This window comes from Mustela nigripes, chromosome 2 (genome assembly GCF_022355385.1).
Source record: "Mustela nigripes isolate SB6536 chromosome 2, MUSNIG.SB6536, whole genome shotgun sequence".
Taxonomy (NCBI): Eukaryota; Metazoa; Chordata; class Mammalia; order Carnivora; family Mustelidae; genus Mustela; species Mustela nigripes.
In genome coordinates, this window is record NC_081558.1 from 161,551,961 (window position 1) to 161,573,698 (window position 21,738).

The window sequence follows — 21,738 nt, forward strand, 5'->3', positions numbered from 1 at the left end:
AAATAACTAAGAACCACACAGCATTACACAGATAGGTAGGTAGATACAAAATTTTGTTTAAATTGAGAGAGCAGAGAATCACAGATTTTTAAGAAAACACTTGAAAAATCATATCTGAATTATTTCAAATCTAGGCTTATGTATATACAGTTAATTATTTTAAAATCTTAAAAAAAATTTTATTATAATCCTTGCCAGTACCACCAAAATATACAATTCAAGCATACCTACCTAATACAGTTACAGTTGTAGAGGATTGAGCATTTCCAAGCGGGAATGTAACAGCTTTGCATATGTATTTTCCAGAATCAGAAAATCCTATGTTATGTAGAGTAATTGTCGCATCATTAAGTGAATAGTTTTTAAATAAGACTCTTCCCTGATATTCTCCTTGAACAGAGAATCCATACTGAGGATGATGAACTGCAACAGTCTGTGAACTTTTGCCATGGATCTTCTCCCATGAAATCTGTGTTATAGTTTCATTTACTTCAATTAAACACTTCAATGAAACATTCTTTCCCCATACTGCTGTGACATGTGGCTCCACAATAATTGGCCCAGCTAAGGCACCTATGGGGGAAAAAATAGTTCTTAAAAATAGAAAAAAGTTATACTAACATATGATCATTCTCCCTCCCTGCTTGTTTCTCTCTGTCCCTCCCACTTACCCTTCTATAGATGCTCACCTGCATGTCCATGCACATTCACATACACACATACATTTATGACTAAATAACAGGAAGAGCTCAAAAGAGGTAGATGTTCCTGGGGCTGAATGTTAGACCCAAAGAGTGACTCTCAAATAAATCAAATACCTGTCAATATGTGTCGCAGTGGGAAAAGCACTACATTGGGCCGAGAATAAGCTTGGAAGGAGATCATTCCCCAGTTAAGCCTCCAGATGAGATCCCAGCCCTGACACCTCTGACTGCAGTGTTGTGAAAGACTCAGGCATAGAACCCAGCTGAGCCATGCATGAATTTCTGACACAAAGAGAGATAATAAATGCATGTCGTTTAAAAGCCACTGAATTTTAGAGTAATTTATAATTTGTAATAGATCACTAATACATGCAGGATCTGCCAAACCAAATATATTACCAAAGTATCTTCTGGAGGATTCCTCTATCAAGAATCTCTATTAAAAAACTTCATTTAAGATAGATCACTACTAGAAAACATTAATTTAAAAAATTATGTAAATGTGAAATCAATTTTTTTCTATTTCATGCATGAAGAAAAATAATTCCATAAGCAAAAGTTAAAATGAAATGACATCAAATTTCTCCCTTGTAATACTGACTTCCGTGGTCCAAATCTAAATTATTTTAGAATAAATAAGACCAATATTTATGAATACTAAAGTCAAGCAAGATGTTACTGATCGACAAGTATATTAGAACATATATATAAAGCCCTTGGAGAGTTTATGACTCATATGTACTGATAAAATAAATATTCAAATTCAGAAGTAAACCAGTATAAACACTCAAACAAACTTTACAGTTTTTACAAACTGTAAAAACAATACACTGCACAAATAGTATCTTTGAAATTTAAGGTCTTATTGATATTTTTAAATAAATACAAAAATGTAGAGAGTATCACTTAAAAAGTAAACAAGAAAAATGTATTTAAACATGTTTAAAGAGTTCTAAACAACAACAAAAACTTCACAAATTATTATTTCCACTAACCCTTTTTGGGATGAAAACAACATAAATGATATATAAAATATAAATAAAAAACTAGGCAAACTATGCCATCCAAATTGTAAATGAATTTTAAAAAAGAAGTAAACAAACAAGAGAGTGAATTGTACCATTTAGGAGATATATTACGAAAAAGGATAGACAATTCACAGTGACTATACTTAACAGTTAAGGAAGAAAAGGGTTTTTTAACCATTGCCCCAAAAAAGTACCGAGACATCAAAATTTGCCACTGTGTTTTACCATGCTTTCAAGTGTAGATAATTACTAAGTTAATATATAAATATTATAAGTACTGTAATGTATTTTAGCAAGCTATCGTAAGTCTAGTACTAAACCAGAATATACACATAAAAGGACAATTTATGAATATTAAATTTTTCATATGTTATGAAATAATACCCAGCTTTTTGTTTAAAGAAAAAGACATATGATGAAGTAGGAAATTCCAAGAATATAAAGAGATTTTTAAACTATCACAATGAAAGCTCACATTGACTTCCTCATTTGAGGTTGAAAAGGCATTTTATAAAATTTAGCATTCATTATCTGAATTTTTAAAAAACTCTAACAACTGAGGAAAAAAGGATTTTCATAAATTTTTATTAACATATAATGTATAATATAGAATTGTTTATATATAAGTAATTTTGTACATAAAATTCATATAAATACAAGTTATATAAATATATAAATATAAAAATTATTTATATATAAAATATATAAAATAGATTAATATATAAATATAAATATGTAATATAATTTTAATTAACATACAATGTAACATATAATGCCCCATCTGTGAGTCATCAGGCTTATACATTTCACAGCCCTCACCATAGCACATACCCTCTCCAATGTCCGTAACCCAACCACCCTCTCCCTATCGGAAAAAAGGATTTTTTTTTTTTAAAGATTTTATTTATTTATTTGACAGAGAGACAGATCACTAGTAGGCAGAGAGGCAGGCAGAGAGAGAGGAGGAAGCAGGCTCCCTGCTGAACAGAAAGCCCGATGTGGGCCTTGATCCCAGGACCCTGAGATCGTGACCTGAGCTGAAGGCAGGTCTTTAACCCACTGAGCCACGGAGGTGCCCGGAAAAAAGGATTCTTAATAATTAAGTAGATTCTTCTCAAATCAGTGGCCATCATCAACACTAGAAAAAGGGGGCATTGCTATTAAAAAAGATCAAGACAAAATGGTGCAGTATCATTATCACTGTTCAAATGAAAACGGAAATTCCAGCGCAATGATGTAGAAAGAAAGAGAAAGAGAAAGAGGGAAGGTAAAGCATTAGAAAGAAACAGACAGAATTATTATTCGAAAAACCTGTTAACTGAAAAATCTAAGGCGGCCAAGTAAAGGGTGCATATAAAATATGGGTGCATATAAAATATGCAAAATACATTAAAAATATATAATCAACATGTTAGGATAGGTGATAATCTTTACAAATTTATTACAGAAAAAACAGTATCTGTAAAACATTAATATTTCAAATGCCCATGAAGAAAGTTGTGAAGAACTAATAAACCTGAGCAATTGACTTGAATAAATGTAACATGTGCCATATTCCTGTAGGAAAAATTAATGCTATTTAGACATCATATCGCCCCATACCACAAATGCAACTGCAATGAAATTTCTGATAAAAATTCTTGAAACAAGACTAGGAACAATAGCTAAGAAATATTTCTAAAACATCAATGGTCCAGTAGGAGGGAGGGGAAATGCTAAAGTAAAAATAATAAAAAGCTTACTATTAGTATCTGAAAACAATTTAAAGTATACAAACTGACCTATAAATTTATCAGTACTATTATATATATTGTACTGATATACAACAATATTTTTCTATGAGCGGGGAAATAATGAATTAATCAAGATGCTGAAAGGACAAGAGCTAAATACTTGGAAATGGATCCCTGCTTCACACTAAACACAAACACGACTGAAGATCAAAATGTAAAAAACAGGCACACGTGTGTGCACATATACTGACAATAACTTTGTATATTCTGGCAAGCAACATTAGTTATTCCTAGAGAGTAGGATACTGAGGATTTAGGGAAGAACTTTCAGTTTTTACTTTGTGTTCCTCTTTGATGTCAAAATCATTTATAAGTAATGTTCACAATAATAGCAAATTAAAAATAAGAATAAGCAGAATTAAATTCTCCTCAGGTGGAAATGGAAAAGAGATAGGATAAGGTGTTACGGACTGAGTATTTGCACTTCCCCAAATTTTTTTATTGCAGCCCTAATCTCTAAAGTGATAATGTCTATAGATGGGGCCCTTGTGTGGTAATCAGATATATGAGGTATTGAGGGTAGAGCCCCTATGGTGACATACAAGAAAAGGAAGAAAGACAAGCTCTCTCTCTTTCTACTATGTGAGGACAAAGCAAGTGTCTGTCTTCAAGTCAAGAAGAGGGTCCTCATCAGGAATGGAATCTGCTCACACCTTGATCTTGGACTTCTCAGTTTCCAAAACTGTGAAAAATAAGTATCTGTTGTTTAAGCCACCCAGTCCATAGTGCTTTGTTATAGCAAACTGATCACCAAGACATTAGGTATCAGAATAACCTGGGAGGGATTATGCTAAATTATATTTCCTTTCAACTGGTAAGAACTATGGCCTAGTGAGCCACCATTAATGAAGGGGACTATTTGGAGACAGGAAAAAGAAAAAAAAGAATCCACTGACTCAAAAACGTATTTATAACATGTAAATATATTCTACAGTATTTAAATAGGGAAATCCACTCTCAGCATAAAAGGTAGAAAAGAGTTTAATAGATTTGATCAGAAAAACTGATCCCTTAGTAAAGAGCTTGAGTAGATTTAAGAAACTACAAATGGCTATTTTTAGTACGTTTTTAATTTTACTCATAAATATTAACAACTATCAAGTTTTTCTTTTTCATCTTTTGTTTTAATATCTAGGAGATAATGAGTAATTTTTACTCTCCAATTTTTCTACAAAATTATTCTGGGTAATTTTTGCAAAAGTAAACTTGGAAATTTTCTATTTTCTATTGTTTCAATCCTTAAATCCCTGAAGAAGTTTTGATAATCTGGCTCTCCCTTAGAGATTCCATGAGCTTCTAATAATGTATCTCCTTTTTTGTGTTTTAGTCAGCCAAAGTTAAGTATCTGTTCCCTGCAAATAAGTGTATAACTTTCCAATCCTAGACAAAACCCCAAAGTTAAAAACCACTTCTAAGTAAGATTTCCACCCCCATGGAATCTTAAAACTGCGGAGAAAGAGTTTCTCCACCATGGTTCTTATCCAAAGTCACTATTCAAACGCCTCATTTCTCAAGGTCTCCAGAACACTGAGACTACCCCTACCCTTTTCTTCCCCTTTTCCATATGGAGTTTGACAGGAGAGCAGAAGTGTATACTGAAGAAACATAAATGTTTATTTCTAAAGACCTAAATTATCTGAAGTAACTTCATCATTAGGAATGACGTAAGTCTAAAATATAAAGAGGCTAAGGAACAGCAAAGACTTGAACCTTTCATATCTGGCAAGACCCTATCTGACATTGTCAGAATGTATTCCAGGCTACTGTATACTCTAGAGACCAAAGAAAAACATATCATTTGTACCATTAACTGATTAATTGTCCTTTCAGAGAGAAAGAGAAGTGTTTCCCTCCTACCTGTAGCTCCCATGAAAACTCTAGATCTGTGAAAATAAAGCTGTCTGGATTTTTCATGTATATTTGAATTTATTTATTTAGAGCATACAGAGAACACAAATCATTTGGAAATATTCAAAAACAATTGTGACAGAAAAATAAAATGTAATGATTCATGTACTCTAACTTCTATGGGTTATTTAAAAACAAAAACAAACAAAATGACTTGACATTCATATTAGAGATCACATTAAAGTGCTAAAATCCAAATATAAAGTGACAACAGTTCACTGCCTCTCCCTCTCCCACTCCCCCTACTTACAGTCTCTCTCTCACTGCCATCTGTCCAATAAATAAAATCTTAAATAAAAAATTGCTAAGGTGAATTAAAGACCAAAATAAATGGAAAGATAAACTTTTCTCATAGGCTAAAAGACTCAATATTCTTAAAATACTAATTTTTTTCTATATTGTGCTACTGATAAAACACAATCCCAATCTGAATCCAAGCAAATTTTTATAAAAATTGACAAGCTTTTTTTCTTAAAATTCACACGGACATGCAAATACAAATTTTTGTGACTTTAGACTGGCAAATACATCTTAGGTATGTTACCAAAAGCACGAGTGGATTTCATCAAGTATTTTCTACTCTTCAAAACACACTCTTAAGACAAGCCATTTAATTGGGAAAAAACTTTGCAGAACATATCTGATAAAGAATTTATATCTGATAAAGAACTTGAAAGAATTTATATCTATAAAGAATAAAATACAAAAGATCTCCTAAAACTTCATGAAAAAACAAACAAGCCAATTAAAAAATGAGCAAAATATCTGAACAGACACATCACCCAATAGCACATGAATAGGTGCTCAACATCATTAGAAAATGCAAATTAATATCACAGTAAGATACCACAACACTTATCCATTAAAGAGGCCAAAAATCAAAAAGACTAACGATATGAAATTTTAGAATGTGAAGGTACTGGAACTCTTCTTCATTGCTGGTTGAACTGCAAAATGGTACAATCACACTGGAAGACACCAGCAGTTTCTTAAAAGTTAAATATACAAGCACCATATCATCCACCCATTTCATTCTTGTTTTCATTCACTGGAAAGGAAAACGTGTGTCTATAAAAAGACCTGTACACAAATGTTCACAGCAACTAACTAACTTTCTTTAAGATTTTATTTATTTACCTAAGACAGAGAATGAGTAAGGGAGAGAGCATGAATGGGAAGGAAGGGCAGAGTTGGGGGAGACGCAGACTTCCTTCTTGGCAGGGAGACTGACTCAGGGCTGGATCCCAGATCCCCAGGATAACAACCTGAGCTGAAGGCAGATGCTTAACCAACTGAGCCACCCACGCGCCCCCAGAGCAAATTTATTCTTAATAGCCAAAAACTGGAACCAACCCAAATGTCCATCAGCAAGTGACTGAAGAAACAAATTGTAGTACAGCCTTACAATAAAATATTATTCACCAACAAAGGGGAAAAACCAAATAGAAACAGAGGGGATTATCTTCAACTCGAGAAAGAACACCTATTTTTTAAAAACCTACAGTTAACATTATACTAATGCCAAGAAACTAGCTGCTTTCCCAATCAGATCAGGAACAAGGCAAGGAAGCCCTCCTCTGTTGTACCTTTTCAGCATTATCCTAGAAATTTAACATAATTTCTAGTATATAAATTCTAGTATAATTTCTTACATTCTAGCTAATGTAAGAAAGGGAAATAAAGTGATTGGGAGAGAAGAAATAAAACTTTGTTCACAGATGACATGACTGTCTACATAGAAAATCAGAAAGAAATGACCAAGAAAACCTCTTCAAACTAATAAGCAGTTATAGCTAAGCTGTAGGATAAAATTATCTTCCTATATGCTAGCAATGAAAAGTGGAATTTCAAATTAAAACACAGTATCATGACCCAGCAATTGCACTATTGGGTATTTACCCTAAAGATACAAACGTAGTGATCCAAAGGGGCACGTGCACCCGAATGTTTATAGCAGCAATGTCTACAATCGCCAAACTATGGAAAGAACCTAGATGTCCATCAACAGATGAATGGATCAAGAAGATGTGGTATATATACACAATGGAATACTATGCAGCCATCAAAAGAAATGAAATCTTGCCATTTGCGACAACATGGATGGAACTAGAGCGTATCATGCTTAGCGAAATAAGTCAAGCAGAGAAAGACAACTATCATATGATCTCCCTGATATGAGGAAGTGGTGATGCAACATGGGGGCTTAAGTGGGTAGGAGAAGAATCAATGAAACAAGATGGGATTGGGAGGGAGACAAACCATAAGTGACTCTTAATCTCACAAAACAAACTGAGGGTTGCTGGGGGGAGGGGGTTTGGGAGAAGGGGGTGGGATTATGCACATTGGGGAGGGTATGTGCTTTGGTGAGTGCTGTGAAGTGTGTAAACCTGGTGATTCACAGACCTGTACCCCTGGGGATAAAAATATATGTTTATTAAAAAAACAAAAACAAAAACACAACCACAGTATCATTTACATTAATACCCCAAAAATGAAATATTTAGATATAAATCTTAACAAAATATATACAAGATCTGTGTGAGGAAAACTACAAAACTGATCAAAGTTATCAAAGAAGAACTAAATAAATGTAAACATATTCCATATTCATGGATAGGAAGACTCAATATTGTCAAGATGTCAGTTCTTCCCACTTAATCTATGCATTCAACATAGTCTCAGGCAAATCCCAGCAAGCTACTTTATGGATAGCAACACACTGATTCCTGAAAAAAGGGAAGACCCAGAATAGCAAACACAATATTGAAAAAGAACAAAGCCAGAGGACTATCACCACATGACTTCAAGATGTAGTATAAAGCTATAATAACCAAGAAAGTGTGGCATTAGTGAAAGAATAGACAAATAGTTCAAAAGAACATAATAGAGAGCCCAGCAATAGAGGACTACAGTCAATATATTCAGATAAAGGAGAAAAGGCAATATAATAGAGCAAAGGGAATATTCTCAACAAATGCTGCTGGAACAACTGGACATCCACATGCAAAAACAGGAATCTAGACCAACCTTATACCCTTCATTAACTCAAAATGGGTCACAAACATAAATGTAACATGCAAAACTATAAAATTCCTAGAATACAAACACAGGAAGAAACCTAGATGATATTGGGGGTGGTGATCATTTTTTAGACATGACACCAAAGACATGATCCAAGAAATAAAGGACAAACTGGGCATCATCAAAATAAAAATTTCTGTTCTGCAAATAACAGTACCAAGAGAATGAGAAGACAAGTCACAAATTGGGAGAATACGTATGTTTGCAAAAGAAAAATTGTAATAAAGGGCTAATATTCAAATTAGAGAACTTTTAAAACTCAACAGTAAGAAAAAAAAATTGAAAAATGACCCAATGACCTTAATAGACACTTACCAAAGAGACACAGATGGCAAAGAAGCATATGAAAAGATGCTCAACATCATATTATTAAATAACTGCAAATTAAAACAACAACTAGATAATCACCACACACCTATTAGAATGGCTAAAATTTAAACACCGCCAATACCAAATGCTCACAAAGTTATGGAGCAACAGGAACTACCATTTATTACTGGTAGAAATGAAAAATAGTACAGCCACTATGGAAGACAGTCTGGCAGTTTCTTAGAAAATTAGATATACTCAAACCAACAACTGTATTCCTTTGTCTCTACCCAAACAAGTAGAAAACTTATGTCTACACAGAAACCTATCATGGATGTTTATGGCAGCTTTATTCAGAACTGACAAAAGTTGGAAGCAACCAAGGTGTCCTTCAGAAGATGAATGAATAAACTGTGGTATATCTGGACAATGGAATATTAGTCAGCACTAAAAAGAAATGAGGTATGAAGCCACAAAAGCCATGGAGGAACTTTAAATGTATAAAGTTAAAAAAAGCCAATCTGTAAAGGCCATATACTGAATGATTCCAATTATGCAGTATGTTGGAAAAGGCTAAACTATGGAGACCGTAAAAAGATCAGTGGTTGCCGGGAGTGGAAAGGAGGGGGGAAAATGAATAGCTGTAAAATATCAAGAATTTGTAGGGGAGTAAAACGCATAATACTATAATGGTGAATCTATGTCATAAATTTGTCAAAACCCGTGGAATGTACAATACCAAGAGGGAACCCTAATGTAAACTATGGCCTTTGGGAGATGATTAAGTGTAAAATCATTTCATCAATTTTAACAAATGTATCACTCTGGTAGAAGATGCTGATGGGGGTTAGTGAGGGGAAGGGTGACTAGAGTGCCTATGGGAACTCTGTCCAATTTTGCTATGAAGTAAAACTACTCTTAAAAGGTAAAGTGTATTATAAATTTTAAAAAGGAGTACTTATATAACCAAATACTACCCACAATAAAAGGAAATAAACTGACAGATGCAACACTATGGTTAAATTTCAAAGTAATTATGCTGAAAGAAGAAAGTAAGAGTACACAAAGTATAGTTCCATTTAGATAAAACTCTAGAAAATGCTAACTACTTTACAGTGACAAAAAACAGGTGTTTGCTTAGGGGAAGGAGGATAGGCAGGGATGGGACAGATGATTTACAAACACAAGGAAACTTTTGAGAATGACAGATAATATTCACTATCTTCAAGGTAGTGACGTTTTAACAGGCAACGTTTTTGTTAAAACTTATCAAATTGTAAACCATTAAGTAGGTGCAGCCTATTTTATGTTACTTATACGCGATAAGGCTGTTTTATATAAAAATGAGGCTAGGAGAGGAATTGGAGAACATTTTGTATATAGATAACTTAAGATGATTTTTACTATAAAGACAGTAGCTCAAGAGAGATGATGCATCACGAAAAGTCTTTTCTTAATGAGAAATATTATAGTGTATTTTCACACTGACTGAAATGACTGAAAGGAAAATTTATGAGACAAGAGAAGGCACAGTTGTTAAAACTGGTTATCTTTTAGAAAAGAGTGTGGGATAGGACTCAGGGATATTAAGCCACTGACTGCATCTTAGTTGTAGATGGCAATCTACCTTTACAGATGGGTAGGTATGATAGTGAAAGTTCTTTTCTGACTACTTCCATTTACTCTTTAAAACAGAAAGCAGGGATTTCATGTGCGAATAAGGGAGGATGTCTAGAGGCTTAAAAAGAAGGTATAAAACAGCTATGGGGAAAGAGTCAATAGAATGAAGTAGTATTCAAAGTATGACTTTTGAGAGTCCCTAAGACCTTTTCAGATGGTTAATAAAATCAAAACTCAGGTCACAAGTCATTCCAGGTAACTATCATTTTTCATTTCTTTCTGTCAAGAGTATACCATATATATTCCAGAACATAGGATATTCAGCAGGTTAACCACAGAAGCAGGTATGAAAATCCAGTTGTTACTAAGATAGATGTTAAAAACATTTGCAAAATAAAGAAGTAGTCTACTCATCACTATTTTTAATAAAAATTATTATTCATCAAAATATTTATTAACATATAATGATTGTTTTTGAAGGAATTAAAACATTCTAAAATTACCGTTTGAATTTTTAATCAAGTAAATACTGGCAGATAAGAGCCACACTAACAAAAGCCTGCTGTAGTCCTCGATAATTTTTTTAAGAGTAGGAAAAAAAAAAAAAACCACTGACTAGGAAAATGTAGTTTTCAGGGTAGTACCAAGAATCACCTGCGGGACGCCTGGGTGGTTCAGTTGGTTAAGCAGCTGCCTTTAGCTCAGGCCATGATCCCAGCGTCATAGGATCGAGTCCCACATCGAGCTCCTTGCTCAGCAGGGAGCCTGCTTCTCCCTCTGCCTCTGCCTGCCATTCTGTCTGCCTGTGCTCACTCTCTCCCCCTCTCTCTCTGATAAATAAATAAAATCTTAAAAAAAAAAAAAGAATCACCTGCAGTTACTACTCTTGAATTATGGTGACATCCAACAGCATTCAGCTGCCTGACTGGAGGCCTGGAAGTGGCAAACAGTATGCAAGATTTAACCTAGGTTGAGAGTTTTACCAGGCTAGCAGAGACAAAGATGAAAAACGGGTTGATGGTACAAAGAAATAAGTTCAGTGATAGACCATATACTTTCAGCTCCTCAAGAAGGGAAGAAAAGGAATTAGGATCAAAGAATTATACAAACCAATGTAGCTAAAGATTATCAGAATTAAAGTTCTAAGCAAAGTAAGGTGAATAAGGTGAGACAGTGGGGAAATCAATTTCTCTGAAACTCAGTTTTCACATTAATAAAATGTCTCACCACCTTACAGTTGTACATTCCTGAAAATTGTCAGTTTTTACATACCATTTTGTTGGATTTTCATTTTACCATTTCATTTGATCCCCATACGATATCCTTCTCCCTCCAAAAAGCACATTGTGAGGTAGATAGGTAATTTTTTCCCCATATGACACATGAAGAAAAAGAAGAAGAAAAAAAAAACTTAACGAGGGTCATACAAATAGTAAGAGACAGTGCCATCTAACATCGTAGGAAAAGCTTTGCAAGAGGTGGAATCCAAGATTTTCATGGCTAGGAAGGCCGATGCAGGTTAATAACAGATCCAGTATTACATGAAAATACAGAAAATAAGATTGGAAGGTTGAATCCAAAATGAGTAAAGGGCAGTAATCAGAAATGACACAGCAGAGAATAAACTAAAACTAAAACTTCTAATTATGCTTTGACACAGTGTTTAACAATTCCGAGAATAGCTCAATTACTACATCTGGCTAATAACTACAGTACTGAATAGTACAGCTATATAACATTTGTTACATGGGGTACCTTTCTAGAATGGAAGTCTAATAAAAGTTAACTTCTGACTACAGATTTGAGTTTTCTATAAAACACAACAAAAAAATGAGCCAAAAAGAATTAAATAATGATTTACATGTAACCAAACAGGGAATAACGGATGCAAGAGATAGCAAACTTCTACTAAAATATTTCCATATGTTAACACTAACTATAAATTTTATCCTATTGTATCATATCATCTTATCTGTAAGTAGTAATTCCAGCCTTTACAAAATGCTCTAAAGTGTTGTTTCCACCATCTACTCTCAATCACTACCTTTCAATTTCAAATAAAGAAAATATCTTGATTTAACCAACATAGAGGTTCTCTTTAGTTATTATGCTTTTTTAAAAGCACAGTTTCTTCATATTTTCAGAACAGAAGCACAAAATCTTAGACCTGGAAGAGAACTTAGAGAGCATCTGATCTAATATAATTTTATAGAGACATTTGATGTGATTTGCCCTTAACATACAGCTAGTGGCAAAAGAGAGACAAGAAGTCTTCTGGTTTCAAAAAGTAATCATTCCAACTCCTTCATGCTCAGCACATTATAAATAAATTCTAAACGTTTCAGAGAAAGAATATCTAGAAAGGCTACTAGTGGGGACATTCAAAAGTTCATTGATTTCCAAAATAAAAAGGGCTTGGGGGGCTGCAGTTATTAAATCAGTGCTAATCCCAACAGAGGTGAAATGCTCCTGGGAGAATGGATTTTTCACAACAATTACTAAGAATTTGCTCTTTCAAGCCTATTGCAAACTGTGAAATTGTGGCAATTTTCAAACACTAATGAAATTATGAGTTTTAATCCTAATAAACATTTATTTCCCCCAAATACTACAGTAAGTATATTAATTTAAGCTTTAGTTATTCCAGCATCAAAATTCATAATCAGCATTAAGCAATTTTTCAACCGAAAGAATTGTTTAACCATACTAATGAATTTGTTTCTGATCCTTTAGTTCACTTTAACCTTATAAGTGATACATAAAAACAGAAGACCTATTATTGAATACATACTCTCAGATGAAGTAAACACCTGTTTTGTAAAGAACAGATACTTAAAAGACACTGATCTCTTTTCAATTCTCATAGGAATATAGGACCCAAGTAAAAATTTATACATTTATACAACATGCATTAATTATCCAGAAATCTCAAATTTACTGTTTTATTTTAAAAAGACATCTCTAAACAAGTACATGGAGGCTATGGTTCAGTAGAGTATGATACTTCTCAGATGTGAGAACTGAGACTTAAATGGTGAATGATAAGAGGGTAGAACAAAAAAGCAAGAACTCTGGAGGCAGACTAACTTATATTCAAGAACACACAGATGTCTAAATTTTTATCAGTGTGACCCTGGGTACTCGCCAGCCTATTTCATCACCTATAAAATGGGACTATTCTCACCTAATTAACAAGGTTTCACTAATTCTTTTTTTTTTTTTTTTTAATTCAAAGCATGGGAGTATGCACTGATTAAACACCAAAGGAAACTGCTAGAATTGTTTTAGGTCCAGTTAAAGCTAACACCTAATTCTATAGTAGCACCATATACAAGCATGGTTGTATAACTTTCTTTTTTCTCCCCAAGGACCATTAGTAGTTGAGAGGTAAGCATAAAACATCTGTACACCTGTACTGATTTAGAGTTAAGATTTTACAAGGCTGGTGGTTAAATGAAAAATATTGGGTCAAAGGATTAGATACTACAGGACAAGTCTAGGTTGAAAAAGGAAGTGAGTTAATATTGACCAAAATAGAATAGGTATGGCATATAGTAAGAGTTCAAATATTTACTGAGTTTCATTTACTGAGTATTAAGTACTAGGTACTATCAGGTAGAAAATAGTGTACCTTGAGATTTCCAAGAGCTAAGAATCTAGAAGAGAAAATAATGTTTCTAAGGCAATGGATATTATGCATAGAGCAATCACAGAATTTGTTATCTGAGCCAGAACATAGATTTTTTAAAGTGAAAGGGAAGTGAAAGAGCACTACTGATAGATTACGTCAGAATATCAGTTACCTAGACATTCCAGACAAAATGGGATATATCACATTTATGGGAGCCACCCCAGTCAAGCAAGGGTGGCAATGCATACTAACTTGGGAGAATGTATGAGAGACGTGTACAGTAAGAAAAGCTCCATCTAAAAAGGGAAATTTTCTTTTAGCTAAGCCTAAACTAGTAATCCTAATTTTATTTCAGTAAATTTGTCAGAGAATAGTGGGATTTAAACTGGATCTTAGGCAAGGTGAGTTTTTCCAAGCAGAGAAAGGGCACTTAAGAAAACAAAAATAAAAAGATCCACAGACAGAAAATGCAAGAAGAGTCTGGAAACCAGAAAAATCCAGGTATTGGTAAAAATAAAAAAAAAATAACAGAGATGAAGCCAGAAAGACAAATTCTTAATTCAGTTTATTTGTGCATCCACCTTGATCACTAATACTTTGAAACCTACCTGTATTGACCAGTCTTCATGTTGAAGACGACCAAGGAGGAAGAACATTCCTTACCCTTCAGAAAGCTTAGAGCCAAATCAGAGAAAGTATAAAGCAGGAGGAAAAAAAGAAGTAACACTACAGAGTGAAAATTTAGGAAGCCAAAATACGAGCTAAGAAAATTCATCTAGCAGAAATTCACATATTATAGTGGAGAAAAAAAGCACAGATACAGAAAGAGCAATTAGGAATGTAAAGCTCTAATTATGACCTTATTTGAAAGAAGATTCTCTGCAGATATAATTAAAAATCCTTCCTGGATTATCCAAGTGGGCCCTAAATCCAATGACAAGTATCCTTATTAGTAACAAACATGGAAAAGACAGTAGCAAAGACCATGTTAAAACAGAGGCAGATGGAGTTATGCAGCCACGGAATGTCTGTGGCCTCCAGAAGGTGGGAGAAGCAAGGAAAAGAATCTCCCCTAGAGCTTTCTAGAGGGAATGTGGCCCTGCAGACACCTGTAGGGTGGACTTCTGTACTGCAGAACTATGCGAGAAGAAATATGTTGTTTTAATCCACCAAGTTTATGATAATTTGTGATGGCAGCCCTAGGAAACTATCATGGGAAGTCACAGCACTAAACTAAGCATGAGATATAAATGCCCAGAACAAAAGTAGTAACAATACAGATGCAAACAGAAAAGATGTTCAGACTTATGGGGGAAAAGTACAAAAGAGAGAGCTTAAAACTTTTATCAGAGCAGCTCTATTCTTACACATGTAAAATTGTTGAAGGGGAAAGAAAATGGAAAAAGTAAGGGAGCTGAATATTACCAGACTATATGTCTATAATCATTTTCACCACCGTTTGGTGATTTGGTCCTTCTGCATTCTGGTCAAAAGATGGACAAAACAAAATTCCCAAGATTTATACTATAAGCCTGCCACCCACCATACTCTCTCTTCCATCCCAATTTCCATAAAAACTATCTCAGCAGCAAATATTGAATCTAGTTAAGCGCCTTATATACCATTATATATAACAAGCAATCTCAAAAAAAGTTTTTAAGTCACTTTTTTCCCACTGTCTCCAAGATGCAGATCTTTCCATCTCTAAAATGGGTTATTAGTGGCCTATATATATATGCAAACTTGGTTATTATTCCTGGTGGCATGACTCTGACATTTGATGAAATGTGATAACTGTAGGCAAACCTACAACCTACGACCTACCTTAAAGCAAGAATGAGCTTATCTTTCCAGTAAGATTAGGATAGCATCAGAATGAAAACTTGCAGAATGGATATTACAGGCTTATAAGAAAATTCTCAGAGATAATGGTCTCCTGTACGAGTTAACATAGTGAAACTGCTATCCTAAACTGCTATCCTTAGAAAGGCCTTCATGTAAGGATGGCCGCTGACTAATGGTGGGTAATTTAAAAGATCTGAGGAAAAGTTCTCACCATTAATTGGTAATGATGGCTTACTGAGCCCCAACTGTTTTGTACAAACAATAAGTTTATGATAAACACCTACTTTCCCCTTCTAAGAATCTGGAATTTAGATATGTCCTCGGCCTACATGATCAATCTCCAACAAAAATTCTGTTCTTGGAGTTTCTAATGAGCTTCTATGGCTAGCAACATTTCACCCATCTTGTTACAAATCATTCCTGGGGGAATTAAGTATATGCTGTTTTGACTCACCAGGAGAGGACTCTGGAAACTTGTGCCTGATTTTTCCCAGACTTTACACATGACCTTTTGCTTAGTGTGGGAGCTTTTACCATAATAAATCATAACCTTGAGTACAAATATATGCTTAGTCCTATGAGTCTTCTTAGAGAATTACTGAATCTAAGGGTGGTCTTGTAACTCTACAACACATCTTTTTTTGATGTATTATTGACATACAGTAATATATTAGTTTCAGGTGTACAATATAGTCGTTTGACATACATTACAAAATGCTCACCATGGTAAGTGTTACCAAGCTGTCATCATATAAAGTTATCAAAATACCATTAACTATATTCCCTATGTTACAAACACATCTTTTAAAAAAGAGTATCAAAGAGCTCTTCACAGCACAGGGGGAAAAACAATATAAAGAAGGACTCTGAGGGACGCCTGGGTGGCTCAGTTGGTTAAGCAGCTGCCTTCGGCTCAGGTCATGATCCCAGCGTCCTGGGATCAAGTCCCACATCCGGCTCCTTGCTCCGCAGGGAGCCTGCTTCTCCCTCTGACTCTGCCTGCCATTCTGTCTGCCTGTGCTCTCCCTCTCTCTGACAAAAAAAAAAAAAAAAAAAAAAAGGACTCTGAATTTGAAGACTAGAAATACTTTTAACCATTTTTCCACTTACATTTTATTTTTCATGGATGCACACAAATTATGATTATTTCTAAAAATCCATGAATATAATACTGTTAAGTATGAAATAAAAGTCCAATAAATATAAAATAAGTCAATACACATAAAGTAAAAACTCCAGGTGATAGGAAAGTACTGTCAGGTTATTTTTTTCTTCCTTAATGGTATATAAAATAAGTGTCTCTCTTAATCAGTGACCTCTGACATTTGATGAAATGTGATAACTGTCAAAATCTGATATCTTAAAGCAGTAAATCAGCATCTGCAGAATAAGTATCACACGTAAGTCAGAAGTTAATGAAAATTATAACACTTAAAAAATAAGACTAGTAAAAATTTTTAAAGAATTACATTTATATTGTTTCATTTCATATGCTTTCTAAATATTTAATTAAAATGTTTTATGTACATGAATATATAGCTCTCAAAATTTCTAGAAAAGCACTAACATAGACACGTTTCATCTCATTTGGCTTAAAAGGACAACAAAGCACATATTTATCTTCTAATCTCATGTACCTTAAAGTGCCTTTATACTATGGAGACGAATGTGTTATCAATTTTTTGTCTGTCAACTCCAAATGCACCATCTATATATGCTGATAAACAGAATTCCTTTAAGCACTTCTCCTTTCATGTAAATATGGTATTAAGCTTTCTCAGAAGATGGCATTATAGGAATTCTGCAGGAGGGAGAGGCTCTCCTGGCATGTCCAATGCAGATCTGAAGTGAAAAGCACGAGTTTGAGAATAGTGGGAAGACCCAGCCCTAGCCATGTGTCCAGAACCCAGTCCCCCTACAAACTGCAGTCTCAGCCAGGCAATCTTCATTCCTCGGTCCTCTTAATGTAGAAATCAGAGACCCTATGCCGTCCAAATGTTCTCAAAAGTCTACTGCCCCACTAGCACCAGAACTTTCACTACACACTCACATCACCACTTTCACTCCCAAAATACCTTATTCCTTGCCTAATAATTCCATACAAGCTCCAGCCTTCTTTACTACCAGGTGTCATGAACTATACCTTCTCAATGAAAGTCTGAGTCCCTTTCAAGTTTGTCCTTTTTCGAGGATAGTCCCTCACAGCCTTCCCATACAATACAGTCTCCTTATAACTGTATAGTTTCTTTCTTTTTAATCAAAGTTAATTAATTCTTTAAGTTAAACTTTCCCTAACTTATTGTGTAGTTTCTGGCATGAATGCTGAAACTGACAAGGTTACCTTAAATTTACATGGAAATTAAAGTGAGTAGGAATAGCCAACGCCCTCCCCCCAAAAAAGAACAAATTTGGAAGACTAACATCTTCTAAATTTCAAGACCCTGCAAAACTATATAGTAACGAAAAACATGTGGTAAAACTATATACAGTAATCAGAACTGTGTGAAACTAGCCTCACACGGACACAGAGATCAACAAAATAGTATGGAGAGTTCAGTAATAAGTTTATTACATTTAAGGTCAACTGATTTTCAATAAGGGTGCCTGTACAATTCAATGGGGGGAGAATAATCTTTCAACAAACAGTCCTGAGACAACTGAATATCCACATAAAAAAGCCCGAGTATACATAAAAATTAACACAAAACAGATCACAGACATAAATGTAAGAGCAAAAACTATAAAACTCCTATAATACAGTAGCAAATTTTCACAAGCCTATGTTAGGCAAAACCTTTCTAGTTAGATAGGACACCCAAAGCACAAGCAACAAAAGGATAAAGAAAGGAAATAAACTGGACTTAATTAAAAACAAAAACTTTTATGTTTAAGTGGACAACATCAAGAGAGTAAAAATAAAGCCTACGGACTGGAAGAAAAAATGGCTGGTTGTAGATCAAAGGTATTTGTACCTAGAATATAAAAAGAACCCTTATAACTCAATAGTAAAACCACACACAATCCAACTGACAAATGAGTAAAGGATCTAAATACACATGTGCCAATAAGCACATTAAAATGTGCTCAACATCATTAGCCATTAGGGAAATGTGAATTAAAACAATGACTTACCACCTCATACCCACTATAATGGCTACAATCAAAAAGTCAGAGAGGGGCATGTGGATGGCTCAGTCAGTTAAGCTACTGACTTGGGCTCCGGTTATAACCGGAATGAGCCAGCATCTGGCTCTGTGCTCAGCAGGAAGTGTGCTTGTCCCTCTCCCTCTGCCTGGCATCTGCTTGTGCTTACTTTCTCTTTAAAATAAAAAAGTAAAAATAAAAAAGCCAAATAATAAGATGTGTTTGTTGGGGCCTGGAAGAGCCCCTACAATGCTAGTACGAATGTACTGCAGTATAGCCATTTTGGAAAACAAATTGGCAATTCCTCAAAAGGTTATGGTTACCACCATTCCACTCCTAAGTAAATACCGAAGTGAAATAAAAATGTATGTTAATACAAAAATTAATAAATGAATGCATATAGCAACACTATTCATAATAGCCAAAAAGCATAAATAATGCAAATGTCCATCAACTGATGAATAAATAAAATGTGATATATGTACACAATGGATTATGTAGCAATAAAAAAGAATGAAGTACCGATATATGTATTATATGGATGAACCTTCAAATCGTTATGTTAAATGAAATAAATCAGACATATTAGACTGCATATTATATGACATCTACAGGAAATGTACATAAGAGGCAAATCTATGAAAATATAAGGTATATTAATGATTGCCCAGTACTGGGAGGGGTGAGGATAAATGGAAGAATGACTGCTTTGGCAGGGAGTAGACAGTGATGAAAATGTTCTAAAAGTGAATGATTATGGTTGTACACCTCTGAATATACTAAAAACCCATGAATTATGCTCTTTAAATTAGTGAAGTGTATGGTATGTGAACTATATCAATAAAGCTATTATATGTTTTAAGAGAAATTTCAGGCAAAAAAAATTAAAAAAAGAAATTAAGGAGATTCTCACTAAAGAAAATACAAAGGATGTTCTTCAGGCAGAAGTAAAAGGATTCCAGAGGGAAACTACAAGTTTCAGAGAAAAAGAACTATAGAAAAAGTAAACATATTGCAAAAACTAAATAAACACCTACTGCATAAAACAATGTCTTAAAGGATACACACACGCAGACACAGATGCTAGCACTAATAGCAAAATAAGGATAGAGTTAAAAAAGAGTTTGACGTTTTCCTGTATTGTCTAAAGTGGAATAATATATTTAACATAGTAATTTTATTGAACTTTAATAAAATCAAGAACATATTTTATAATCTCTAGCTACTGAATGAACAGTAAGAACCTACAAAACAAACAATTTAATAAAGGGGAAAACAGAATGAAAAGTAATATAATGGAAAGAAACGAATAAACAAATAAAACAAAGAACATATGCACAAGTAGAAATTAAAATGTAACATAACAGATTTAAGCCCAAATATGTAAGTGATTAATTACAAATAACTAAATATGCCAAATAAAAGACAAAGCTTAGCAGCTTTGATATAAACAATTAAATGCTGCTTACAAAGGATACACCTTAAATTTAAGAGTGCAGGAAGGTTGAAAGTAAAGGCTGGGGAAAAGAGAAAATGTGAACACTAACCAAAATAAACCTAATGTAGCTATACTAAAATCAAACAAAGTAGACTTTAAGGAAAGAAGTATTGCAAGAGATAGTGGGCCATTTAATAATGATAAAAGGGTCAGGTGCCAAAAGGTAGAACAATTCCAAATTTAACTGTACTTTATAATTCAGCCTCAAAGTATACATAGCAAAACTTCACAGAATGTATAGAAAAAAAAGAAAGACAAATCCACATCATGGAATATCATTCTAACACACCTCACAGTAATTAACTGAAAAAGTAGGGGGAAAAAATCAAAAGGGATAAAGATTGAACAATGCAACCAACTTGACTTAATTGATATATAACACACAGAGAAAACAAATAACTGAACAAGCACAATGTACATTCTTTTCAATTATACGGGGAATTTCAACATTGACCTAATGTTGTGCCCAAAGACTGAAATCAGACACAAGTTCTTTGACACAATGTAATTAAGCTAAAAATAAAAAACTAGGGGCACTAAAATATCTTCATGTTTAGTTACATAATATATATTTTTTAAGGTTTTATTTATTTCAGAAAGAGAAAGCTAAGTGCCCACACAAGCGGGGGTGGGGGGGTGGGGGACAGAGGAGAAGGGAGATGAAGAGAATCTCTCAAGCAGACTCCAAGCTGAGTGCGGAAACTAACTCAGGGCCTGACACCCGCTTGATCTCATAACCCTGAGATCATGACCTGAACTGAAACCAAGAGGTGGATGCTCAACCAACTGAGCTACCCAGGTGCCCCAGAGATAATTTTGAAATAACCCAAGACTCAAAAATGATAATCATGACTAAAGGGAAAAAAATAGGCTCAGATGTATATATAAGAAAAAAGAAAGGCTGCAGATCGATAATCATTCATGTCAAGAAGCGGAAAAGTAATAGGAAATAAACCCTCCAAAAAAGGGAGAAGAAACTATGGAACAGAAAATAATGAAACAGAAAAAAAAAACCTTAAAATAGAGAAGATCAATAACAAATCAAAGGTGAGTTCTTTGGTTAAGTCTAATAAAATTGATAAAACTCCCTGCAAGACTGATGCAGAAACTAAACTGACACAAATTACAAATAAGAGGATGAAAAGGGGGCACATCACTGCAGATTCTTCAGATATTA

The 21,738-nt window shown here is 34.2% G+C and overlaps 1 protein-coding gene across 3 annotated transcripts in view; it reads right to left on the reverse strand.

Annotated features, from left to right (window-relative positions):
- Positions 1 to 21,738, reverse strand: part of NECTIN3 (nectin cell adhesion molecule 3) — a 131,405-nt gene that overhangs the window by 92,064 nt on the left and 17,603 nt on the right. For all 3 annotated transcript variants that reach the window (XM_059392007.1, XM_059392008.1, XM_059392006.1), the window contains exon 2: positions 232 to 573. In XM_059392007.1, the coding sequence (XP_059247990.1) occupies positions 232 to 573 (342 nt within the window). The remainder of the gene's footprint in view (positions 1 to 231; positions 574 to 21,738) is intronic.